The 27,402-nt window shown below is 37.5% G+C and overlaps 2 protein-coding genes across 5 annotated transcripts; both read left to right on the top strand.

Annotated features, from left to right (window-relative positions):
* The first annotated feature begins 990 nt into the window (after positions 1 to 990).
* Positions 991 to 10,186, top strand: LOC113034264 (LMBR1 domain-containing protein 2-B-like). Of its 2 annotated transcripts, none has more exons than XM_026188678.1 (18): positions 991 to 1,094; positions 1,745 to 1,972; positions 2,193 to 2,299; positions 3,652 to 3,750; positions 4,374 to 4,541; positions 4,638 to 4,848; positions 4,937 to 5,011; positions 5,114 to 5,218; positions 5,355 to 5,535; positions 5,881 to 6,062; positions 6,336 to 6,469; positions 6,680 to 6,785; positions 6,883 to 6,980; positions 7,689 to 7,792; positions 7,983 to 8,029; positions 8,142 to 8,250; positions 9,375 to 9,468; positions 9,596 to 10,186. In XM_026188678.1, the coding sequence occupies exons 2-18, from the start codon at positions 1,799 to 1,801 to the stop codon at positions 9,657 to 9,659; spliced, it is 2,058 nt and encodes a 685-aa protein (XP_026044463.1). In that variant the 5' UTR covers positions 991 to 1,094; positions 1,745 to 1,798; the 3' UTR covers positions 9,660 to 10,186. The 2 variants fall into 2 exon arrangements, with proteins under 2 accessions (XP_026044463.1, XP_026044464.1); XM_026188679.1 differs by having other exon boundaries at positions 1,086 to 1,145.
* Positions 10,187 to 12,356: 2,170 nt separating this feature from the next.
* Positions 12,357 to 23,637, top strand: golm1 (golgi membrane protein 1). 3 transcript variants are annotated; one of them, XM_026188024.1, is made up of 11 exons: positions 12,357 to 12,541; positions 13,651 to 13,792; positions 17,410 to 17,484; positions 17,813 to 17,867; positions 18,001 to 18,103; positions 18,255 to 18,375; positions 18,758 to 18,911; positions 19,032 to 19,259; positions 20,114 to 20,278; positions 20,870 to 20,968; positions 21,993 to 23,637. In XM_026188024.1, exons 2-10 carry the CDS (start codon positions 13,664 to 13,666, stop codon positions 20,965 to 20,967), a joined length of 1,128 nt encoding a protein of 375 aa, XP_026043809.1. In that variant the 5' UTR covers positions 12,357 to 12,541; positions 13,651 to 13,663; the 3' UTR covers position 20,968; positions 21,993 to 23,637. The 3 variants fall into 3 exon arrangements, with proteins under 3 accessions (XP_026043809.1, XP_026043808.1, XP_026043807.1); XM_026188023.1 differs by having other exon boundaries at positions 17,410 to 17,577; positions 18,761 to 18,911; XM_026188022.1 differs by having other exon boundaries at positions 17,410 to 17,577.
* Positions 23,638 to 27,402: the final 3,765 nt, after the last annotated feature.

The raw sequence follows: 27,402 nt of genomic DNA, 5'->3' as shown, positions 1-27,402 counted from the left end.
AAGCAAAAAACTATGAGGGTGGTAGGCAGTTCACATCCAAACAGCAGCTCTGGGAGGCTATTCTGACATCCTGCAAAGACATTCAAGCAGAAACTCTCCAAAAACTCACAAGTTCCATGGATGCAAGAACTGTGAAACTGCTATCAAATAAGGGGTCCTATGTTAATATGTAACTTGACCTTTTAAGAGGTTTTTGATTGAAATAGCTTTTGATTTCAGTAAATATAATCTCCTAATGCTGCAAATTCAACAAATGACCACTTTCAATTCTCTACAATCTTTAAAATGTTTTGAAACTCTGTTTGCGTAATAATTTGGAACAGTGCATTTTAAGTTTTTTATTTTTGAAAAACATACTGTTTTCATTGGGAGGTTTGTTGAGTAACATTTGAATTATACTCTAATGCTTGATGACTCGAAAATCATGCTGTCATTTGAATCGACTATTTAGGAAAATCAGAGAAAATATCATTTGCATGATAATTTGGAACGCGGTGTATATTTAAAGATAGTATTGTCAGCTCACAACATATTCTAGCAAAGTATGTAGCTGTCCTTCGAACTAAGTTCAGAAAAAAACTGGCTACAAATGTAATGACTACAAAAAACATTAAGCTACTTCCTTTTTCAACAGTTTAAAAGTTTATATTTGTGTATCTTTCTCAGGTTTTGAACCTACAATCATTTGTATGAGCATATCTGTCTACCTGTCTACACTGTACGTGTATGAATGGATCCCAGTGATGCAATAATGCTTATAAAATACAGAGTTACTTGTGTCTACTCTGAAGCCTAAACCATAAAATAATTACCCTTTTTAAAAAAAAACAAAAAAACAATGGAGTATCAAATAAGTAAATAAACATTAATTGGCATATATGAGTTAAAAAAAACCCCAATAACAACTCATGTATCAAATATGATTCACTTGGCGTTACGTTGTCGATGAAATTCTCAGCAGTCACTAGTGCCTACAATACCCAGAATCCCCTGCTGCTCCAGCAAATCTGGCGTACCGAACGTTAGTTACGCAACGTAGTTTCAAAGGTTGTATACATCTGTCGGGGTTCCCGTCCAGGAAATATGATGTGACTGTAAGTTAAGAAAGTTTTTTGTGCTTTTTGATGACAATGAACCTTCCACAGGTAAGAGTCTGTCTGGCTCTAATAAATAAAATATATAAAAAGTGGGCCTACTTTGTTCATGAAATGAAACACAGCTTTGACTGTTAACAGTGCGAGAACACGGCGCGGAAATGCATCGAAAATCATCGCTTCTGGATTTTAAAAAAGAAAACATGACCACAATAGCTAAATGAACGTCTTGAAAACAGTAGTTATCACTCCAAAACATCTGGAAAACAGGATTCAAAGCTTTTTTATGTGAAAAATATCCCACTTGAAAAACTTTCTAAAAGCCAGTTGTTCGCTCTGTTCGGTCTGAACGTTATCAGAGTAGCTTACCTCTCTGAGTGTTTGTGAAATGTCAAAGAATATCTTTGGGCACACTAGAGTTTCAGATTTGTGTATTAATTCAAGGTCCTGCTGGTTTTCGTTCATTTCTTTTCCTCTTATAAATAAATAAAGCTTTCTTTTAATTAATCCATTGCAGTGTGTTATGTTACTGCATTTTAGTCACTTATGTTTCCCCACATCTCAACTGGTCTGTTTCTCTCTGTTATCCAGCAGATAAGAGCTGATATTCTGTCTGCTTTCACCACTCACCTCTTTCTCTTTGTTTCCAGGTCTTTTCAGTCTGCTGTCATGAGCTCTTGATGTCTGTCTTGTTATAAGTCATCATGAGTGGTGCTGCGCTGGCTGTTGTGGTGGTGGTCGTTTTTTTCTTGGCCCTCTACCTCCTCCAGCGTTATGGAGATCTGTGGAAGCAGCAGAGGCTGGTCCTGTTTGGAACGCTGCTGTCCTGGTACCTGTGCTTCCTCATCGTCTTCATCCTACCACTTGATGTCAGCATGGTACTAGACATTAATTTCTTTATTAGTGTAACTTTATTTTTTCAGGGGGTGGGGGTGGGCAAGAGTAAGATTTTTATGTGCTTTTTGAAAAAATTTCTCTAAGTAAGGTTGAGCTGTGTGTTTATTTATACAAATCTCACCTCTGGGGTCTTATATTAACTATGTTCACTGCACTTTTACATGTGTTTGCCTGACTGTGCAAACTCTACTCTTCTGCCAGGCTGTCTACAATCAGTGCAATTCTAACATTGCAAACACCACTACTGCAACTCCAACGAACCCCAGTAGTAGGAGTGAGGCCAACTTGTCTCCTTTTCCATCTATGAGGTAAAGACGTTGTTTTGATTTATCAGAAATAGGGCCATAGTTTTCCAGATTTGCTCCACCGCCATGCAGCATTATACATAACACAGCAGATAATCTGCTGATCTGCACATATCCACTTTGTCCGTGTTTGTTTAGCAAAGGAGCCAGCATTCCACGGGGATCTCATAATCTCATTTGCTCATCTTTCACATGACTTCTCCATGTATTTGATTGCTTTAAGCCCAAGTAAAGCCTTACAACTGAACAGACTTTATTCACTCAGTTCAAGTCACTCTACTGTTTTGTTTGGTATTCTAAAACTGTTAAGAATCAGCGTTTTTTTGCTTATTTGTAATTCCCCTAGATGATATCAGTACTCATCATTTTTATGTGTTACATACACTCACCGGCCACTTTATTAGTTACACCTAGTTAGCAATGGGTTGGACTCCTTTAATTCTTTGGGGCATAGATTCAAGAAGTCGCTCTTATCAATACTGACATGATAGCATCACATAATTCCTGCAGAATTGTCAGCTGCACTTGCATGATTATAATTTCTCCTTCCACCACATTCCAAAGGTGCTCAATGGAATTGAGATCTGGTGACTGTGGAGACCTTTTGAGATACTCCAGTAGGCTCTCTTGTTTAAACAATGCTCAACTGATATTAAGGGGACGAAAGTCTGCCAAGAAAATATCTTCACAGCATTACACCACAGCCAGCAGCATCCTGAAGTGTTGATACATGTTGGCATAAACATGTAGCTTGCCATCACCAGTGTGTGAATGGGTGGATGACTGGATATGTAAAGCGCTTTGGGGTCCTTAGGGACTAGTAAAGCGCTATATAAATACAGACCATTTACCATTTTACCATTTTATGCCAAATTCACAAATGAGTAGTTATTCAACTTACTATTGCCTTCCTATCAGATATTTCCGTGAACGAGCAAGTGTATCTAACACAGTGGCTGATCGGTGTCATCTCTCAGATTTCACCCTAATACAATGGAGGTGAATTAAATTCCATTCGTGGCTCTCGCAGCTTTGAGAAATACAGTTTTAGAATTCAGGAGTAATACTTCTTTACAAAAATGTTACCGCATTTAGTTCGTACATTGTTTTATTTTATTGGAGCTATTTTTTATTAGAAATCTGTCATGAAATGTGGGGGCACTGAACCTTTTAGGGGCAATGAGTGATTTTGAAATGGCAACAAAATCCATACTGTGTATATTTTATGGATTCAAGGTGTGGTTGTGTTAAAGTTGTGATGATGTATCATGTGGCTTTTGAGCATTTAGAATTTTATACCTGGCTTCCAGTGTGCTTTTTTTCTCTAATTCTTTAATCTTCTGTGTGCGCTTCAGTCCACCAGGCAAGTGTGAGGAGCCTTGGACTTATATTCCAAATGACACCCTCGAAGTGTTTTGGAGAGTTGTATACTGGACGTCTCAGTTTCTTACATGGTAAGATCCTCTTACTCATAAACATACGATAAATAAATCGTCCCATGTTAGGAGTCAGGATGTCTAAGTGTTCCACCAGAGGGCACTCTCTATCCTCCCTGTTGGCAATAGGTGTATCTGATATCTCTGTGTTGGTGTTGGTCCTGGATCATCATAGTTACTGTTGGTCTGGATTCATCATTTCATGTGACCAGTCACATTGTTATGATGCCATAGTTTTGCGATGTGAAAACGGACCTGCCGATGTTCACTCAGGAAAAAAGGGTTATGGGGTCTGATCAGGCTTAGGCAGAGTGCAAATGAGTTGTTGTGACATTAAAACCAGACTGTTTTGAAAAAAGTTATCATATTATCTTAGTAATGAGTCTGACTAACTAACTAAATATTAAAAATGTTAAGGAAATGTGTTTATCTGTAATGCGTCTCCAAAAAATATTAGCTGATATTTTTAATTTTTAAATCAGCAATAATCGGTGAAAAAATTCCTATATCAGTTGGGCTCTAATTCATTCTTCTTCTTCTTTTTTTTTTTTTTTACACACTATTCTACCTTAAGTTAAAAAATGTTTTGACTTTCCTTTTCTCTCTGTTTCTTTCTGTCTGTTCTCTGTGTGAGCATGCAGGCTGCTGTTGCCCTTTATGCAGTCTTATGCACGCTCAGGAGCTTTCTCAGTGGTTGGAAAGATCAAAACAGCTTTAATTGAAAATGCACTTTATTATGGCTCATACCTTCTCATCTTCATCGCTCTGCTCATCTATGTGGCTGTTCAGCTAAAGTGGAAACTGACCTTGTAAGTCGAGTTGGAACTGTATGCACTATATTTCAATTTGTGCTTTCTGGTTAGCATAATCAGCATAATCTACTTTCTTTCTTTTAAATCATGTAGGGCGGACCTCCAGACCATAGGGATTACAGCTGCCAACACCTGGGGACTCTTCCTCCTGGTCCTGTTGCTAGGCTATGGCTTGGTGGAAATCCCACGGTCTTATTGGCTGTCATCTTCCCACAATTACGTGCTATCCAAGAGCTACTTCAAGGTAGCAAAGATGGCTACTGAGAAGGCAGAGGCAGATGAGAAACTTGCAGATGTCATGGAGGCAAGGGTTAACCTTGAAACAGAATAAAGAATAAACTGCAGCATATTAATTTTTTTTCTTTACAAAAATAATCTGCTTTTTTTAACAGGAGGTTGCAGGCATCCATGCCTCTGTCAGGCAAAACCACTTTCTAAGGAAGTATGTGGACATAATTTTGACAAAGGTAAGAAATGAAACCAAATTCCACAAACAATTTTTTCCTCATGCATATATTGTGCATTTTCAGCTTGTACACTGGGCTCATTTGAGTGTCATTTCACTTCAGTGTCCCACAAAGTACCAAGAAGAGATGGGAATAAATGTGGAAATCTCTCGCGTGGACCAGAATGCCGCTCCCACCAAAAGAGTCCTAGTTAAACTTCATGAAAAAGTAATTAATTCTTTTTAAAATTGCACTGTGAATTAAAAAAAAATAAAGCAAAAAAATATGATTACACATTAAAATGCCTGTAAAAAGTGTTTGCCCATCTTTCCTGTATGTTTTGTATTTGCGTGTGTGTTTTCAGGTGGTCAGCGCAGTGCAAAGACACAATCAGACTCAGGTTCAGTGGTCTATCCTGTTAGAGCAGGCCTTTCATCTGGAAGATGTAGCAAAAAGCCGGAACAGCTCGCTCCGACACTTCACCCACAGCTTCCCTTTAGCACACCGTGGCTGGATCCGTAGGTTCATCTACACTCCAACTGTAGGTGAGTTCTCAGATTCCCACATGGAGTATTAAAAGTAAAACTTATTATGGCATTGATGATATATCTAATACAGCCTTAAAAATGTTCTTGAATATCTGCCATAATAGAAAGTTGTGGTTTGTTTTCAGTTAGCAACAAGAATATTTCTCTTTTTTTGAACTGTTTGTCGTCTGGCAAACAACATGCAACTTTTAGGGACACTCGGTCTAATAATAAATTCTTCGCGGCAGTCATGTGCCTTTTTTTTGTATAACATAAATGTGAGTTTGCACTTACACGCATATTTGTTTGTTTTGTGTGTGTGTGTGTGTGTGTGTGTGTGTGTGTGTGTGTGTGTGTGTTCAGAGTGGTTTTGGGAGTGTGTGCTCAGACAGGGCCTCTGCAGGCTGCTGGCCGTCCTCCTGTGCTTACTCTCCGCTGCAGTAATCTGGTCTGAGTGCACCTTCTTCAGCACACACCCCGTCCTTTCTCTGTTTGCGGTCTTTATTCAGTTGGCTGAAAAATGGTACAACTATCATTGCATTGAGGTGAGTATGTATTAGTGCTGTCAGCGTTAATCCCGTTAGAATGACGTTACTACAAGGAGTGACATAGTATTTTGATTTATTTAAAGTTTTTTTTTCTTTTTGCCAGAAAATTGGTGAAAGAAACAAAAGTTTGCCTTTCAAACACTTGGACTCCCACATTATTATTTTATTTAAAACCAACAGAAATCTGCTGTGAACATAAACATGTTGGTTATTTTGTTCTCTTCAGTTCAAGCCTAACCTTCAAACGTGTTTCCTTTTTCTCTCCAACAGATGGTGTGCTTTGTGGGTATCCTGTTCATGTGCGTGTGCGTCTACTCCACAGTTTTCAGGATACGATTTTTCAACTACTATTACCTGGTGCCACATCACCAGACTGATGCTTACAGCCTGCTGTTCAGTGGCATGTATGTGCAGCATATTTACACTATAAGGGATGAAGTGAGTTGAAATGGAAAGTTAGTTAGTCAAACACATCTTTGCATTTTGGTTTCAAATCAATGGAACGATAGGTTACAGGTCAGACTTTCCAAACAGGAAGCACAATTCAGTCTGGTATGCTTAATTTGTGTTGTCCTAATTTTAATATTCTCTCTCTTTTTCCCTGTATGACTCAGGTTATTTTGTCGTCTCACTCCACCTTTATGCCTCAACTTTCTGGGAATGATTCACATGGACTCTGCCATCTCACACAAGAACAGAGTACAGACATCTTACACCTCTGTGGGTTCCACAAATTCACGTATCAACACACACACACAGACATTTGTACCTGTAAATTAAATGTGTGTTTTTCTTTTCTTTATGTCTTTTTTATCAGATTATGGGCTCTATGCAGCTGCTGTCATTTATATCAGATGGGTTCTACATCTATTATCCCATGCTGGTATTGCTGCTGTGCTTTGCTACATATTACAAGTAAACCAGCAATCTCTAACAACTTTTGCACATTCTTGTGTATTTTTCCCACCTAAAAATAGTCCAATGGCTGATTTAAGATGTATAAGTACAGCTATAAATATGAGAAATATGAGAACTTATAATATATTTAAAGAAAGCTATGGAACAAATAACAAGTTTTAATAATATTGTTAGAGTAAGTAACATTGTTACAGTTTATCTCATAATAGAGTAAAAATCTGTCTTGTCTATAATCCTTGAAGCGTTGATGGTTTTGTGACTCATGATGTAAAATATTGTATAAGTATAAAACACTTGTTATTTAAATTATGCTTAAAAATAGCAATTTAATTTTTTGTTGGACTCATTGTTTGAAGTAGAGTTGATAGGACTTTAGCTTTTCTACTGAATTCTGCTTTTGTCCAGAATCTGTAGTGCAAACACATTTCCAAACACATTATCACGCCCTTTATTTGCCAATTTAATCCAGTGTGGTTAAAATCATCCCAGCTATACACTACCCACCTGTTTATCACAAATTGCACGGTAGAGATGTAGTAGTTTTATACTTTTTATTACTCTGATACACTTAAGATGAAGGTTAATTATGAGCAATAAAATGGCCATTTTGCAGAAGGAATCTGCTCTGAAAAACCCATCACGTTTTTGTCTTGAGTACAAGAACTTATGTGTTACAGTATGTATGTCAATCATTTTGTTTTGTAGTCTGGGGTCTCGCTGTTTGAACCGCTTGGGCTTCCATCAGTACATCACTGATGATGATTTGATCTCTGACCTGGTGGATGAAGGCAGGGAACTCATCAAAAGAGGTAATTTGATCACAAGTTCAATTGCTTACTCTTTCTGAAGTTTCTGTGCATCAGAGCAGTTTTGGCAGCTAAACATATCCAGGTTTTTACAGTTAATGTTTTCATGCATTATTATAGTAACCTATGAAAAATGTTTTTTTGTATGTTTGTCATGTTTGCACTGTATGTTTTATAATTTGTTCTTCTGTAGAAAGAAGGAAAAGACAAAGAGCTGAAGATGGAGAGAATCGAAGATGGGTAGATATTTTCTTTCTTTAGTTGCTCAAGACAAGAAGATCTATCCAGCCTATTGGCTTGCCGGTTCTACTGGTTTGTGTGTATAGTGTGCCTACTTTGTTTTGTGCTTCAGGCGTGGAGGGAGCGGTATGGTGTCGATGGGGCCACTGGGCGGAACAGAGCTGGTTACACTGAGTTAAAGGATAACCAGAAGGAGCCTGTAACAAAGATCAAGAAAAGTGGTAGGGCTCTTTCTCATATCACTACATCTATCTAATATTTTCTTCACACTTTTTTTTTAAATCGATATTTGTCCACCTAACTTGCTGCTCATACAAGAAACTAAAAATCTATAATTTTAGACCTAGGGCACCTCACCCACATGAGATACATATCCATACAGGCTTTACAGCTTGCCTGGTTGGGTTTCTTTGGAAGAAGCACCACCCCTGTGTTCCCACAGGAAGTTATTCTTAGGTTTCTATGAACATGACACAAGTAAAAAGAACTTATCATACAGGAATCTATGCAAAAGACTGAACAAGTATGGCATGTTTGGAAGTGCTGCCACAAGAAGGCCTCTTTTCTCTAAAAAGAACATGGCAGCATGGCTTTGGTTTATATTTTATTATCCAAACACAGCAGGAAAACACCTCATACAAGTTATCAAGCATGGTGTGCAGGTGTAATGATTTGGGCCTCAGGACCTGGGCACCTGTTGACCACAAACTGCTCTGTACAAAAAGTATTCTAGAGTTAAATGTGAGGCCATCTGTCTGACAGCTAAAGCCTTGTTGTAGCTTGGTAATGCAACAAGATAATGATTCTGAGCAGCAGCAACAAGTTGGAATCAAAGTGTTGTAAAATTACAGTCAAATTCAAGATCTCAATCTGATTCAAATTATGTGGCAAGAACCTAATACGCTGCACATGAACAACTGCCTGCTTTACATCTATATATATTTCTACATATATAAATATCTAGCAGATGGTAGATGACGGTCATTTCTTTGCTGCAGATGATTATTACGAAGAACATTTCTAGAGTTTTTAACATGTCAACATGTCACCACCTTTCCCCTTTGTTTTGAATTACACCAAACATGGAGTTTTGATGGATTATCATGATTTATATGGTAAATAAACTGGTTTTTATATCGTGCTTTTCTACTCTACTTAAGCACTCATTATACAACTTGTGTCATTCACCCAGTCATACAGGTACGGTTTTTCTGTGAATGCATACATCGAACTGCTAACCTTCCAATTAGTAGATGACCTCTATCTCTGGAGCTATAGCCACCCCTTGTAGAAGAAGTCAACCTGCTTACTAGTGTTGTGCATCTTTTCTTCTCTGTATTCACAGTTGTCACATTTACCAGAAGAAACGAAAAGGCCGACGAGCAGCAGACGGGCTTACTGCAGGAAGACTCCAGTGATGACGAGTCGCCCAACAGAAGGTATGATGTCATTCAGTACCAAGAATATAGTTGGTTAGTGTTAAAATAAATCTGAATAATATTGTGTTTTAAAAGAATGCTAACAGTGCCTTTCTGTCACACTGTATCACTGTGTTTAATGCTGTAGATCCACAGCAGGAAGTTACCTCACTCTGTCACCTCCAGTGAAGGGCGTGTTTGACGACGTGTGACGCACGAAGGACCTGGAGGGAAATCAAAAAGCTAATATGTGCTGCAAATAGAATAAATGATTCAAATGGTACATTTTCTTCAAAGGGAAGTCTGAATGCAGATAATTCACTCTTAAGAAAAAAAAAAGTAAAGATGTTTAATAGATGTAAAATATAACTTTAATAAAGGGTTTTATATCACAAGCATTTTTGGTGGTATTCATAGCGATTGGTAACTGTAAGAACTTAACACATGTCTGTAAATGCATGCTTGATATTGTTATGTTTTATAATAAAATTGGTGGATAACAGAGCTCATAGTATGTGCATAGATTTTATATTTATTTAATTTGAAATTCAATTTCTGTGCCTAAAGCAAAGTGTCATAGAGAATATATCAAAAACATAAACACGTTTAAAGTTGTGTTTTCAACTGTATCTGCTAAATAGCATCATTTTCATGTGGTGCAGTCTCCAGGCATCTATTTATACAATTTTGAACTGTTCAATTGTTATTGTATAAATAAAACATAATGTTTTTGCTTGTACTTTATCTGCTGTTGGATTTTGAGTGGCCTAAAATATATAAAACAGCATCCCAAGATGTCCTTTATAGCACTTTTTTCAAATGTCACAATGTTTATTTTATTTTATGACCTGAGGGTTGTTGTTTTTTTTCTTTTAAATAGATAATTATTGCAAGACAATTGTTTGCAAATATATGGAGAGGTTTATACTGTAACTCCATGAGTGTACAGAGTTTTAGTTTTGTTTTTTTACATGTATTTTTTGCAGCCCTCTGCATGTCCTAATGACATAATTTGTCCAATATATCCACTATCCCTTTCAAAAAGATTGCCTCTCTAACTTTTTCTCCACACCACTCAACCTGAGCTGTTCCTGAGGATCTTCAGCTCTGCCACGTCCACCTTGGGCCCCTGACTTTTGCTAGTGCAATGCATACCACCACCTCTCCAGGCATTCTTCCACCTGCTCTAACAATAGAGCACAATGTTGTCTGCAAACATAAGTCCTGCTCATCATCATTAAAAACAAGAAAGGGCTCAGAGCTGAATCTGTGAGTCAGGCCCACCCTTAGTTTGAGCCCATCTGTCACTTCTACCACACAACTCACCACTGTCTCGCTGTCTTCATACATGTCCTCCACCACATTCATATACTTTACCACTCTTGACTTCCTCGTGGAGTACCAAAATTTATCTCTTGAAACCTTATCGTAAGTGCTGAGAGGGTGCAACTTCTTATCACGCTCTCTATACATCTCCATCAACACTCTTAAGGCAAACATAGCACATGAAGCACTCTGGCTTCATGCTATGGCTTTTTACCATTATTCTTCTGTAGTTAATACAGCTCTTCACATTATCCTTGTTCTTGAAGTACTGTGCAGTTCTCCATTCTTCAGGCATCCTCTGAAATTGTATTAAACAATCAAGTTAAAGTCCATTGCCCTCTCTCTCTGACTTCTCCATACCTCCACAGGTATGTCATCTGGACCTTTCCTGTTTCCATTCTCTTGATAGCTCCTCTCACTTCCTCCTTATTATTTCTCTGCACTTCCTGATCCACTAACTTAACTTCATCTGTCCCCCATTTCATTTTTTCTTCATCAGTTTCTCAAAATACTTCTCAACACACCATCTTACATCTCTTGTTGAAATATATGCGTTGACTCCATATTTATGTTATAATTAGCCATAATCATAAAGTTTGTCAACTTGAAAAATCAATTAATGCAATCTAAATAAGACAAATGTTGTTTCATTTTAAAATATTACATGTATCATTAAAAAAAAGATTCAAAAGAAGTCGAAAGACAAATGGGATAAAGAATAATTATTAGTTTGTTTCTTTTTTGTCATGAACATCTTCATTAAGTTTCAAAACCATTAAACCATAAAAAAGAAAGACAATTCACAAGAAAAAACAAAATTATACTAAAATGTAACTCAAAATAGACAGAGAAAGGTTGCAGCACTCTTCCTTGCATGACCAAAAAACAACACCAGTTCTATGAGGTTAGAACGATGCCACCTTAAAATAAAACTGGAAAAAATATTGAAAGTGAAAAATTTTACAGTTTCAATTAATCTTTTATTACTATCGTTTTTTTCTTCACTTTCAATACAAAATGTTTCAGTACATTTATTTCATTTACAATATTTTTTTTCAGTTTCAATATTTTTTTCTGTTTTATTTTAAGGTGGCATCGTTCTAACCCCATACAATTCCCACTTAAATGATAAAGCTCATACTTCAGATCAGGCCCAAGAAAGAAAGAAAGGCTGGGTAGAGAAATCCCTATTTTGCTTACATTAGTTTATCTATAAATAATATAATATTTTATTGTTTAATTTGTAATTATTTTTTATATGTATTAGTATTTTTAATATACCTACATTTATTATTTAAATTTTATTTAACATGATATGACACGTTAATCTTTCGTTAATCAACCTCTTACCGGTGATGCCTTCCTAGGCACTTCGTAAAACACAAATTCTCAGATCTTAAAGTAGCCTAGACTACCAGTCTGTCAGTATTTATTACTTGACAGCAGTCAAAAGTAATAATTTGTGTGTTTTTAAGTTGATATTAGAAAATACTTAAAAAACTTTAGGGGGATTTGTTGTCTATTAATTTATTTATGTGAAACTAAATATGATTTGTTTTTACAGCAGTCAGGGGAGGTACTTGAACGTTTCAATCCTAGGCAGCAGGCAGAGCACACAGACTGAGCTGTCTGTGTGGCAATGATGGATACAAGCTAATCGTCCAACGTTACAAAACGTCTACAAAAGCTGTTGGAATATATTACGAGGTGTCACTCCATATATCGCCTCACAAATTTGGCTCTGATTTCTGACAGGCAGACATATCCGGTAAGTAGGTTCGGCTGCTAGTTTTAGCTAAGCGACCTAAAAACGGTAACAGCAACTGTGAAGGAGCAGCGCTGCTAACAATGTTAGCGTTAGCTTGCAACGTTGAGTTCCTTCGCTTCTTCTTTTAGCATTGGCCCAAATTTAAAAACAGATAAATGTGGCCATTTCTTTACACGTTTATGTAGCTTTGTCACACATTTAATAAACAATATACATAAAAAAAATTCGAAGTTAGTATTCCTGCTTTCTGTTGACCTGAATTTGTCTAATCAATTATACGAAGGACCCCTTTTTCTCGAGTTCCGTATTATCGCAACCGTCACGATACTGGTGGCTATGATTTATACTGCCAAACACAGCACAGGTATACCCTGGCTCCAGACCTGTGCTTTGATTTAGTAGTAGCCGTCAGATTTTTCTAACGTGATGTTAAATTGAAGGTTTGCTGGTCGTTAGTTTTGTTACATGTTAAACAGTTCTTTGCGCCTTTGCAATCCTTGGGTCATTTGTTTGACGAAGGAGAAACACGGAAAGCAGGAATCCGCATATTATTTACGTCGACAGTATGTATTACAAACTAGACAATACGGGACTTCGTCGGTGATGTGTAATGCTGCTCTTTAGTGTGTAGTTGTTGCATTTTAGCTCCCGTTGGTCCTTGGGAATGTCCTTCTAGCTTGTTTTTTTCCCCTCCCAATTAAAAACATTTTAACTGAGTCACCACTTTTGAGGACATCTTTTTGCTGTTTGTGGTGCTGGGTATGTTTCAGTGTGACACCGTACAGGTGTGTAATATTTGTAAACATAACACCAAAGCTGTGCATGTGTTGTTTCCAATAGAATCACTAAACATACTGTTGTCTGTATGTATGTGCAAATAACATTTCCTGTGTAAGCTTTTTGTGTTTTTGCTGACAAAAAAGCTGCAACAAGCGACAGCGAGCTTTTTTTTTTTTTTTTTTTTTTTTTTTTTTACATGTCTGCAACCAACTTGCAAAACCACCACCTTTTTGCCAGAAATGCACAGAAAATATGTATTTAAAAGATGCAGTTAGAAAATAAAGTGTGGGGAAGTGTGCTAACCGTGGCTGTGCTTTGTGTGTTTTCAGTTGGTAGACAGCAATGGGTGGGCTGGGGAACGGGCGTCGTGGAGTAAGGTCACCGCCTCTTATGATTGCCGCTCTGATCGCCTGTATCTTGGTTCTGGGCTTTAACTACTGGGTGTCCAGCTCCCGCAACCTGGAGCTTGAGGTGGGTTAAAAAATATTCAAACTCTTCCTCATTTCTTATTTCTTTTGCGTGCTTACATGTTTGTTTGTTTTTACATCTTTCTTTAATAGTCCTTACTTTGATGTTGTGTTGCATGTGTTTTATTTTACCAATATAAATGTGCCAAGAACTGTTCTCGCTTACCGACTTAAAAGAAAATATAAATACTATCATAATTTGGAGGCCTTTGTGACCTTGTAATGATTGCACCAATTATAAATTTATTCTTTTTTTCTTTCACAATCACTATTCACACATAACTTTGAACTTTGAGTGTCTCCTTTCTTGTAAAATGCCTAGAAGTTAGGCAAGGTTTATACTACCTTGCCCTACCTCACCCCAAAAACGACAGATGGGGAAATATTGTTTGCTTGTTTGCGTTTCCACACAATTACCAGGAAGCTATGCAACACATGCAATTTATACAGTATATATACATTTCTTGCTGTATTTCCTTTTCCGTAAAATACCCATAATTTATGCAGTGCTTAAATTTACTTAACCTCCTAAGACCCGAACTCTTCCACAGTATGCATTTCTAATTTCTCTTTGATATTTGAGCATATCTGTCCTAGGAGGTTAAAATGTAATTATTTCGTCTTCCCTGTAAAATACCTGAAGTTAGGCAATACTAATAACTTCACTGCTGCATTACCTAAAATTACTTACAAATTGCTTAAAATTACTTACATAGCCTCCTGACTACCAGCAATGCAAATTTGTCCTCTGTAGAGCACCTTTCTAAACCTGAATATCTCCCATGCACTGCATACTACAGAATTGCCTCCTTTTGGTATCTACAGAGTACATTTAGGGCTTTCCAATGATACCAAATGTGAAGGGGTGGAGCTTTGGGAACTTTAGTTTTTTCATTAAGGAACATGGCAGCCACCGCTGCAAGCACATTTTATGGGAAGAAGAAAAGTAAGTGCATAAAACTTCTTATTGAGCAATTTTTAGCTATAAATGTTGTTAACATATTTTAAATAAGTCTCTTAATAACACATTAAAACATAGTATGCTTAATTCTAACTTCATTTTAGTATAGTATTGAAGTGTTTAAAAAATGTCCTCCATAGTGGACATTTGTAGTCATTTCCTCCATTTCGTTCTGTTTTTTAAATGACCAGAAAAGGAGTCCTTTTTAGAAGCAGAAAGAAATTTATTGCAGTTTGATGAGGGAAACCCAGATCTTGAGTTGTCTGATGAAGAAGATCATAGGGAATAAGCCCTTGAAGAAGAAAGAAGGAGGAGCATCAGGGATGGTACTAAGACCTGAACTTGCTGTCATTAAGTGGTTGGACAGTTGTCATGGCATCCTCTGCCTATGGCAATCAACCTCAGGACAGATGCACAAGATGGTCTAAGAAAAACAAAAGGTTTGTCCATGTGCCAAGTCCACTGCCAATTTCTGAGTACACTACCAATATAGGTGACGTGGACCTTGTTGCCGAATGTTGAGTTTCTACAGGATGGTCTCTCGCACTCAGAAATTGACAGTATGTGCAGTTTTCTACTTTTTGATCTGGCAATCACCAACTCGTGGCTTCAGTATAGCAGTGACTTGCAGTTTTGGGGGAAGAAACCACTACAGTTCCTTGAGTTCAAACTTCTCCTTGGTGAAGAGTTGAAGCAAATGTTTGCCATCAAAGTTCATTTTTACACGTTTGGCCTTCCAATGTCCTCTGCAGTGGACATGTGATATCTAAAAAATGTAAACTTTTTTTTCCCAAAAAATTATTTCAGTCTTCTAATTACCTTACAAACATTGGGGGATTTAAATTTTTTTTTGATTGGACAACATTTTTTTTCCTGGTAGTCAGGAGGATAGTACCCGGCATTTCATCTCCGACAAAGTTATCCCCGAGAGAAGTAAAGCAAGTGTGTAAGTCCATCTCTGAATGTTTTTAAAGCATTCCTGCGTTAAGCTTAACGAGCGACTGCCTCTCGCTCTCCGGCTGCTACTTCAATCATGAAACTGCTTAATGATCAGCTGATCGGCTTTTCTGTCATGAGTCCGTGTCTCTTGTTTGCTTTTGGCCCACTTTGCACCAGAAAGAGGAAACCAGCGGCTGAACAACAGCAGCACGTTTAAGCTTGATCAGCTGTTGTTAGAATTTATTTAATATTACTTTCTACACCAGGATCCTTTTCTACGCAGCTGACGGCTGTAACTGTGCAGGGGCGGATCTAGCAAAGTTTAGCCAGGGGGGCCGATAGGGCATTAACAGGGAAAAGGGGGCACAAAGACATACTTTTCTTTCTTATTCTCATTTAAAATGTCGAGCTTTTAATTATTTAATATTTATCTGAATCTTACACCCAAAGTTTTAATCTGATGTAAAATGTATAGAAGTCCATTATTGTATATAGTAACTGTTAAGTCTAATATACCCTAGTAAGCTATAGTACTTTTTCCTTTGGGAAGGTACCATCTGTGCAGTCTGCAATTTTGTTGAAGAAAGATGTTGAATCTATTTAATATTTCTTGAAAAAGAATTGATTTCTGTGTATTTTTTTTTCACACTGCATCAAATTAAGGTTGATTACGTCGATTAAGCATCATGAGGTGGAGTGTGAGGGGTGGTTCCCTATTTTTTATTTATTTATTTTTGTTGTTGCTGGGAGTTGGAACCCTATTAGTTAGGTTGCTTAATATTTATGCTAAGTACTCTTTAAAATACCAGAATAGGGAGGATGGTGTAGGTTTAAGTTTATTAGATTGATCAGTATTGCTGAACTATGAAATATTTTTTTTTTGCATACAGGTATAACAGAATAGCTTTAGTGTAGTTGTTGTTTTAAACTTGAGTATGAACTTATACAAAATGCAGCAAGATATTTAAAAAACAGTTTTGTTGATTAAAAAACACTATATCGGATTCATATCGGTATCGGCAGATATCCAAATTTATGATAAATTTTCTTCAATTGTGGATAATGGCTCTCACCGTGTTTCAATTAGATGTGGCTTTGTAACACTTTTCAGATTGATAGATGTCAGTGACTTTGTATTTCATCCGTTAAGAGTTTTTGAGTTTTCTTTAGATTGCGACATGATGTGTTGCTTCTTGAGATATTTTTGCCTACTTTGCTTTGTCAGATAGGTTCTATTTAACTGATTTCTTAATTCAACAGGTCTGACAGTGAATAGTGAATAGTAACATTGAATCAGTATTCCAAAAAATGTGGTTAATCTCAGTTAATTGATCATTTTAAATCTGCATCTTTATCAAATTTTAATATTTGATGATCTGAAGTATGTAAGGGTGACAAATAATTAGGGGTTTTTTTTTCAGTCCAGTTTTTATTGTTGTTTAATATATTGCATTAAATGGCAAGACATTTCTGTCAAATAAGGTAAGAAAGACTCCTTTTTTTTTTTTAGCTTAATTGACACAGGAAATAAGGTAAAACATGCATGTATAACTATATATATCTATATGCATAGTTAACCCTTAAAGACTCATTCTGAACCAGGACGTTTCTGTCATTTTGTTCTCTTCATATGGATGTTATCATGACCCATGACAAATTCTAAATAAGTGGTCTATATAAAAAGCAGTAACGTGATACTGATCTTGCTGCATGTGACACAGACTAAACTGTATGAGCTGGAGGGCCAGGTGCGACGTGGAGCAGACGAGATGAAGAAGAAGAAGGAGTTCGAACAGGTGATCGAGAAACAAAAGGATCAGATCAGCAACATACAAAGTCTCTATAAGAGCAAGCTGGAGGGAGCTGAGATCTCCTGCAGCCAACACAAGGTGCACACAAACAAAACTGGTGACAATAAAACCTTTATGTGCACAAACGCCACCTCAGAGGCGCTGTCTATCAGCTCTTGTCACAAGGGAATCCTTGGGCCAATGAACACACTTTTCTGATTTACTCACTGTTGCGATTCACACCACATAAACATTTTATCAGGGAAAAATTTCATATGAACAATAAATAAGTGTGATAAGTGAGTATTGACATGCGTTGTGTGTTTGTGTTTAGGCCACACTGCAGCAGAACATTTCCTCCAGTGTAAAAACCATACAGGAACTCAAAGGTAACATAATGTTTAGCTTCTGCCCCTTTATTTGATTAAAGTGTTGCGTTGACTTAACAACCATCACATGGCCGCTACAAAACTGTGAAGTTAATTTCATGTATGTGTATGTGTGTCTTTGTGTGTACTGTAGGTCAGCTGAGTTGGCTGAATGATGCTCTGGGGAAACTTGAGAAAGAGCTGCAGAGTTGCCAAGGCAACATCAACACACTTAATAACAAACTTATGTATGACATGTAAGAAAATGATTCATTATTATTATTATTTTTTTTATTTTTTTTTTAGTACACACTTATATTTGTATGCATCTGTTTGTAAAGAAAGTATGATCACTGCACATGCCAGTATAATATGCTACTGTTTACTGTCTGTGTGTTGTGTATGTAGGACCCAGTGTAACGCCCAGGTGCTGTCCCAGAAAGAGCTGTGCAATGAGAGAGTGGCTGCCGCTAAACTTGAAGCTGAGAAGAAAATGCAGAAGCTCATCCATACACCTGTCTCCTCACAGGTGGGTTTGGCTTTCCTGTTAAGCAGCGAAGCATGTGAAAGGATGCAAAGTCACTAGTCTTTCGACATGATTGAGACTTGGGCAGAGGGGTGGACCTGATTCTTTTCCTTTTTTTTTTTCTTTTTTTTTGTCACCAACCCCGTTATGTTAATCAGGACAAGGTAAAATCTTAATGTCTTAAAACACTTTCCTACCATACGTGATTATCGTCACTACTGTTTTTACATTTTACCATTTTACTGTTTTTACATGCAAATGGAGAAATTTGAGTTCCTTTTGCTCGTGTTTGTTTGCGCATCTAGGCAAAAAAAAAAAAAACCCTCTAATTCTGCATGGCAAGAGCTATGGAGCTGTGACACAGAATTGTATATTAATTTCTTAGCAGGAAAATGTTGGAGCAGTGGAAATCAACAAGTCAGTCAAGGCCCTGTCTGATGGAATTCCAGCAACTGCTTCAAGCCAAACACCAAGTTTCTCTCAACCCAAAGGCAATAAAGTCCATGAACTACTGACAAATGAAATAATGGTGGATATAAGTAAGACAAAAAACATAAATGGTCTGCTTAACTGAAATATACACTTGTACATATTGTGTGTCTAAGCATAGTTGGTGGACAACCTCACATTGCACTTGCTTTTTGTTATTTTCTTTCTAGTTCCCAGCGCTCCAGTGGAGCAGCCTACATCAAAGGATCTCTCCAAAGCAGGGCCAGAGTCCGTTCCCGCAACTGCTGCATTGAAACAGGAAGACAAACAGCCACAAGAAGGAGCTGACAATGCAGATGAGGTGGAAGGAGAGACTGGTAAACTTTTGGAGAATAATCTGATTGAAGACAAAGAGAATGAGGCGATGGATGCTCATGAAGAAGATCCTCAGACAGAAGGTAAATAATTTGGATAGTCACACAGATTTAATGTATTAGCAGCTGTGTTTTGCTGCCTGGCAATCACACGTCCTGTTGTTTAGTGGAAAGACTTTACCACAGGGCCCAAACCAGTACTAACTGAGCACTTCCTCTTACTGTTTTTAAAATTTGAGAAAACTCTTCAGTTTAGTGAACAGAACCTCTTTGTTATGTAAGAGCGTTTTTATTAGAGGTAATTTTCTTTAAAACTTCTTCCTACTTCTTCCTACAATATTGGTGCTGATCGCTCCACAAAAGCTGCTGTACATGTGCACATGTATGAAAGCAAGTGTTATATTATAGTTTTTCATTTTCTAATTATGGTTTTATTATTTCATTTTGAATTTTAATTTTAGTTAGCATCCAGAGTTGATTTTCTTATTTCAGTTTAGTTTTTAACTGTTTGAAAATGCTTAGTTTCTGTGTTAGCTTTAATATTTTATTTATTAGTCTTTGGAGGGAATATGTTAGAGACAAGATTCAGGAAAATCAGTCCATTTAAATGTTTTTCAAACATGTTTTTTGTTTTTTTGTTATTTGAGTTAACTATGTTTTTTCACATCTAGTTTTTGTTTTTAAGATTAGTTTTAGTTAACGATAATAATTTCTTTTGCTAATATATTTATAACTTGGAGTGTGTGTGAGAAAACTCGCCAGCATGTTTTACCAACAACCTCATTGACTGAGTAGCAAGAGATTATCTATCTATAGATTTTAGGCTATTCTTATAGACTTTTCAGCAAAAACAATGCACTTGTTTTATATGGTTATATTTTGACATCTTTTATACCTTTTTTAATGTATTTCATTCTATCTGTGATTTGTTCTTTCAGAAGCAGACCCTGGAATGGAAGGGATGCTGATTGGTCAAGGAAAGGCTGATGAAACTCAAGCTGGTCAGAAACTTCAGGAACCAGAAGAGTACGACGCAGATGAACAAGTCGTGGGTGGAGAAGATTTAGAAAAACCACAGGAGAACAAACAGGATGAAAATATAGGTATGTGTTTTAAATAAGCATTTAGAGAGTGAGCGCATTCTGGTCTCGACAGGCTTTATGTCAGTAGGAAGGATGATTCTGAATGCCAGAGATAACCACTGTCCTTCAATCAAACTTTATCGTATAGCCCTTGGCAGTCCTAGTATAAATTTTTATGCAAAGTAAAATGTCATATGGCAATATAATCACTATAGCTATGTTTATGTTCTCTAGCGAGCACAACAACAGAACAAGCACAGGCAATAGCTGCAGGGTTCGTACGGGTGCTTGAAATCCTTGAAAATGCTTGAATTTTAATGTTGTCTTTTCAAGGTTTGAAAAGTGCTTGAATTTCAGATGTGGTGCTTAAAAGTGCTTGAAAGTGTAGCTGTATTTCATTCACCTCAAACACCTCAAACAACTATCTGATTGAATAGTTTTCCTTTCAGATATTCGTGTATTTATTTTGTCATTAGACATTTTTTTTCAATATCATGATCTAACTTTGAGGCCATATTGGCCGGTAATAGTGATCATTACAAAAATAAATGTACGTTGTCATTTTAGAAAGTTCTTGTTTCTTTTTAATAACCATGTTGTACTTGTTGGTAGACAAGGTCATGGAGGATGAACTGGCTGACTACAATGGAGATGATGAGAATGAAGGGGAGCCTGAAGCAGACAAACAAGCTGAGCTAGCTCAAATCTAAGGTATACACTCAGACTCACACACTGTTGTCTTGCTCCGTGGCATTCACATACTCTATTCTTCAGGTCGTGATGAAAAAAACACTGACTCAACATGATATGCAGTGTAATTGCTGAAATAATGTCGTATCAAGCACACGTTTTTGTTCAGAGAGCAATCTGAATTTGATTTTCTTCATGCTTACTTAATTTTATGAGTTTAACGACTATTTAGCATCCACCCATTCTGCATTACTCCACTGCAAATTACAAAGATGAGCCATCTGGAGTTATTGATCTGGCCTTCCTTAAGGGTTTTAACCTAATGATGGACTCCTTCACTTGCTTCAGCATCTGTATGAATCTCATATTTAGAGTTAAAGTTGAACAGTTACCATATCCAAGTTCAACACTTAGAATAAACTCATATTTGCTTAATTATTTGTGGAATAACAAGGAAACTGGCGTCACCAGGCCCTGAAGCTGTTGATCAGCCAATCATCCAGTTGCTTTTCAGCCTTTAAAAATGGGAGATGATGTATAAAAATGACTGTATGTTCTGAACAGTTCACAGTACTTTTGTTAAACTCCTTGAATTAAAGCTAAAGGTCTGCATATTAACTTCTTGGCAAAACTGTACATGTCAAAAAGTTCAGCAAGTGAGAGACTAATAATTATTTTGAAAGACAACCCCCTGCATCCCGACTGAGCTCAGCAGAATCAGGAAAGCAGCCAGCAACAAAGAAGAGAAAATATGATACAGTTCTATGTAAATATCCTGTGGTGATGAGTGTGGGAGATGGCCAGGCTGGAGCCAGGCCCAGTCATTTTACTGCAGAAACAAAACCATGAATAAACATAAAAAGGAAAAGCTACACTTGGGAACTAAAGTCTGATACAGCAGCATGTAGTAATAAATCAGTAAATAAGTACCAAGATGAAAATGAAAAGCTCAGTACATCATGCATACTGAAGTACAGACAGTTAAGGAAACAGTTGGCACATTCGTTCACTGATGCAACTTTTTCTGAATGTATTTTTGTTGCAGGGCACAGCTTGAGAAGGATGCCGGATATCAGATTGGGGAAACAGGATCTGCTTTACATCCACAATGCTGTAAAGGTTCAAGCAGCTCGGGGGAAAATAAACATCAAATAGAATTCACTGTATGAAAAACTGGTTAAAAGTAGCTTCCTGGATGACTTTCTTTAATCTTTTAATTTGATATTTTCTTATCATCTACTATTTAACTCATGTCTCAAGACTGTCGACTTGGAAAAACTGAATACCTGGAATTCAAGCATTGTAATGACGTGTTGACTTTCACTGTTTGTCTAGTTTTCAGTGGTTTTAAGGTTTGAAAAGCTCCAACAAGTTTAAAGATCTGAGTAATTTCTGTCATAGAATTGCTCCATCTGGCCGCCGCTCTACAAGATTCAACAGCACGTTGAACAAAGCCTTAACTCACTCATAGAAATGATTTTGACTTTCGGGTCAGAGGTCAAGATATGCTAATAATTATGTTAGTTCTAAAGCGCCATTATCAAACTGTTCAGAGCTGCATTTTCAATCACAGCGTGTCAAACGTGTGAGTTTTAAATTATAATGAAATGGAATTGCTGGAAAATGCTGACACGTAGTACGTTCTTTACCTGATCATAGGTTAACATTTTGACTGTCTTTGGTCTGCGGGGCTAAATGGACTGTGCATTATGTCTATAAGTGGAAGGGGGGGGTCTGACAATTGCTGTTACATTATGAAGGGCATTTCCATGGAGCGGGGATGGTACCTCAAGCTTTATTTCTCCTGCACTAATTTGGAAGCAGTTAGGCAAATGTCAAGTAATATTAGCTAGATGTCAGGTGTAATTATATCCAGATTATTTTCTGCCTTTTGTTGTATGCAGGTTTGTCTGCGCTCTGCTCTCTATAGAAAAATTGACTAAAGAGCTGCAATTATAGACAGTGTTAGAAGTGTAATCACTGTAATTTTCATAACACCGTGGTTATCATTGCAAGTATCCTGACGCGTGCAGTGCAAATTTCTCTTCCTAGGCTACTTTTCATTTGCCAATTTGAATTTTTTTCTTTCTTTGGGTGGTTAAAGTACAATAGGTTTCTAACGCAGTGACATTCATCTGCCTGGTGTGACGATGGGTTTGACTGCTGGTGTTATTCAGCCCACAGAAACTTCTATTTTCAGTTCAAGCACCTAAAATATCCTGTACCATTGTTTTGTTCTGTTGATTTTAAAGCACACGATCTGCCTTTTGGTAGAAAGTGTGCAGCCGCCAAATTAATGTGGTCTTCACGTTACACGTAAATGCATTAGCTTCAGTGCAGAAGCACAGACAGACTATATGTGGAGGAATGTATGAGCTGTAGTTGTTTCTCAAGCTCTGAAGCACACACAGGTAAACTAAAAGCTTCTCGGATACAACATTGTTTAGGTATCATAGATGGAGTTTGTCTACTGTATAATTTTCCGTCTAAAATCAGTTACATCATTTCTTGAAATGACTGAAATATTTTTAAAAAAAAAGTGTCATTATGAAATTCTTGACCTAATCAGAGGTTGCAGAGCTTGGGAAGCAACTGTTCATTTCAAATTCTAGATCAAATAGCTTTGATCCTTTTAGCAACACGGACTAAGAGATGATAGTCGATAGGCAGCAGCACTATCTCATGCTTGAACATAAGTCAACATCACTCCTGCAGCAGCACTCCTCAAAACTAATCAATGCAATTTTGCTGCCTTGTTGTCTCCCTTTTGGCCCATCTGCAGGGAACTTGCGTTACAGATTTTTATTTTTATTTTTTTGATTGTGTTATTTTATTTATGTTTTTTATTGTTTGTTTCAGCGTCTAACTTTGCAATCCTTGATAACTACTGCATTGTTTTCAGGAAGTTTTGTTTACTGAACTCAAAAGTATGTGTAGCCTGAGAGAATGTTTTATGATTTTTAGATTAACTTTTATTAAAATTTGATTTGTTGGAATTTGCATTTTATTTTATTCTGCTGAACAAATTTGTGAAAGATTTTTAAAAAAATCATTGCCTTTATTGACAATAAAAATGTTTTTATTTCCTCTATCGATACATTTTCATGAGGGAGTAATATGTCACAAAGCTCAAATCATATGAAAGTTTACAGGTGTAAATCCTTCAGTAAAAATGATCAGCTCTTTACAGGCTTCCATTTTCCCTGTTTCATTCAAAAGTGCTCTAATCACACCACTGCTCAACAAAAAAGAACTAATTATAAACCTATTTCTAATCTTTCTTTCCTCAGCAAAATATTTGAAAAAATGTTCATAAAAAATTGAATGAATATCTTTAGATAAGTACCAGTCAGGTTTCAGAACTAATCACAGCTCTTATTTAAAGCTTGAAGATCGAGAATGACTCACTTTTAGTTATTTAGTTGTAACTCTTCTCAGCTTCACTGCTGCCTTTAACACTGCTCATCAAAATATTTTAAGTCAAAGGCATCATGATTGAGTTTAACAAGCCAGGTTCTCAAATTGTAAGACTGACGTTTATGTGCTTCAATTAGTAGTTTTAGACTTGCAGAAATAAAACTTTAGGCAGGGGTACCTCAAGCTGCTGTCCTTGGTCCACTGCTCTTTAGCCTTTACATAACATTTACAAAGGTTGGTTTATACATTTAGAGAAACAGCTTGCGGCACAAAAGACTAATTTGAATGCAACAAACAACCTAGCTGGAGTTGACCTCATCTTGCAGTGTGGCAAACTTGAAGAATGTGTCCCAGCTTGTGTCTCCATCAGGGTGTCTGCAAATCTGGGTGAAGCTGCAGAAGGGCTTTGGAAAAAAACTTCACTGTAAACATGCATACACATTTAGTTACAGGTTTAAGCTAGTGGAAAAAAAGACATGCAATAAGCTTATTTAAGATGAAAGTGCACACAATCAGCTACTGATTAGAAAAGTATTGATTTTGGTGCTGGTTTAGCTCAGTCGAATGAGCAGGTGACCATATGCCACATGGCTGAAAGCAGCCACAGTCTTTTTTTCTTTTCTTTTTAGGTGCCAGTCTGTCATTGGTGGGTCGGATGCTGGTAAATTTGCTGGAGTGTCCAGTCTTGGGAAGATTATAGTGAAGGCTCTAGACCAGCAAACTCCCAACACATTTCAGTAGTAACAGACGGCTGATACGTTCCCTCAATGGGTTTAACTCATTCACTGCCAATGGCTGGCAGTGAATGAGTTAATTCCTGTGGAAGCATTAAATATATTCCTCATAGAATTTTTTCATTAAAATCCAGTGTAAACTTTGCTTCATCTTGGAGCATGTTTAAACATGTCTTCCATCAATCACCTTCTTATAATTGAGAATGAGCTTCATTTTGAATAGTTTTAAGACTATGTTACTGTTACTGATTCAGAAAGTAAAGTAAGGTCAGGAAATGTGTCAGCATACAGTGGGGCAAAAAAGTATTTAGTCAGCCACCGATTGTGCAAGTTCCCCCACCTAAAATGATGACAGAGGTCAGTAATTTGCACCAGAGGTACACTTCAACTGTGAGAGACAGAATGTGAAAAAAAAAAATCCATGAATCCACATGGTAGGATTTGTAAAGAATTTATTCGTAAATCAGGGTGGAAAATAAGTATTTGGTCACCTCAAACAAGGAAGATCTCTGGCTCTCACAGACCTGTAACGTCTTCTGTAAGAAGCTTTTCTGTCCCCCACTCGTTACCTGTATGAATGGCACCTGTTTGAACTCATCATCTGTATAAAAGACACCTGTCCACAGCCTCAAACAGTCAGACTCCAAACTCCGCCATGGCCAAGACCAAATAGCTTTCGAAGGACACCAGGAAAAGTATTGTAGACCTGCACCAGACTGGGAAGAGTGAATCTACAATAGGCAAGCAGCTTGGTGTAAAAAAATCAACTGTGGGAGCAATCATCAGAAAATGGAAGACATGCAAGACCACTGATAATCTCCCACGATCTGGGGCTCCACGCAAGATCTCATCCCGTGGGGTCAAAATGATCATGAGAACGGTGAGCAAAGATCCCAGAACCACACGGGGGGACCTGGTGAATGACCTGCAGAGAGCTGGGACCAAAGTAACAAAGGTCACCATCAGTAACACACTACAACGGCAGGGAATCAAATCCCGCAGTGCCAGACGTGTTCCGCTGCTGAAGCCAGTGCATGTCCAGGCCCGTCTGAAGTTTGCCAGAGAGCACATGGATGATACAGCAGAGGATTGGGAGAATGTCATGTGGTCAGATGAAACCAAAGTAGAACTTTTTGGTATAAACTCAACTGGTCGTGTTTGGAGGAAGAAGAATACTGAGTTGCATCCCAAGAACACCATACCTACTGTGAAGCATGGGGGTGGAAACATCATGCTATGGGGCTGTTTTTCTGCCAAGGGGACAGGACGACTGATCCGTGTTAAGGACAGAATGAATGGGGCCATGTATCGTGAGATTTTGAGCCAAAACCTCCTTCCATCAGTGAGAACTTTGAAGATGAAACGAGGCTGGGTCTTCCAACATGACAATGATCCAAAACACACCGCCCGGGCAACAAAGGAGTGGCTCCGTAAGAAGCATTTGAAAGTCCTGGAGTGGCCTAGCCAGTCTCCAGACCTCAACCCCATAGAAAATCTGTGGCGGGAGTTGAAAGTCCGTGTTGCTCGGCGACAGCCCCAAAACATCACTGCTCTCGAGAAGATCTGCATGGAGGAATGGGCCAAAATACCAGCTACTGTGTGTGCAAACCTGGTAAAGACCTATAGTAAACGTTTGACCTCTGTTATTGCCAACAAAGGTTATGTTACAAAGTATTGAGTTGTATTTTTGTTATTGACCAAATACTTATTTTCCACCCTGATTTACAAATAAATTCTTTACAAATCCTACTATGTGGATTCATGGATTTTTTTTTTCACATTCTGTCTCTCACAGTTGAAGTGTACCTCTGGTGCAAATTACTGACCTCTGTCATCATTTTAGGTGGGGGAACTTGCACAATCGGTGGCTGACTAAATACTTTTTTGCCCCACTGTACCATGAAGGTTGGTGGAGTGACCACATCCCAAACAATCTTGCACTCGCTCAATAAACCTAAAAATGTATTGATTTCTTCTTCTATTGATATTGATTTCGTAACCCCTGCCCCCACCTGTGCATGGGGACAGTACGCTGTACTGTAAAAGTGTAAGTTGAGGATAACTGGATGACTGGCGCTTTGAATTTGTATGGCGTATCCACAAATTTAATTATTATGCATATACCGTAATATGGTATATTTTCATTCTTGGTGGTTGGACTTTTTTTTTTTTTTTTTTAAACTTTGTAAACTTTTGCTGTACCTGTAGCTGAGGGCATGTACAGTTACATGAAACCCAACTGTGGGTGTGTTACGCCCTCTAGTGGTGGAATTGTGCATTGGAATGCCGTGCTGAATGCTTATA

Source organism: Astatotilapia calliptera, chromosome 12, assembly GCF_900246225.1.
Source record: "Astatotilapia calliptera chromosome 12, fAstCal1.2, whole genome shotgun sequence".
NCBI classification, from domain to species: Eukaryota; Metazoa; Chordata; class Actinopteri; order Cichliformes; family Cichlidae; genus Astatotilapia; species Astatotilapia calliptera.
Note: the sequence above shows the minus strand (reverse complement) of the source record. Positions and strands in the feature narration are given on the sequence as shown.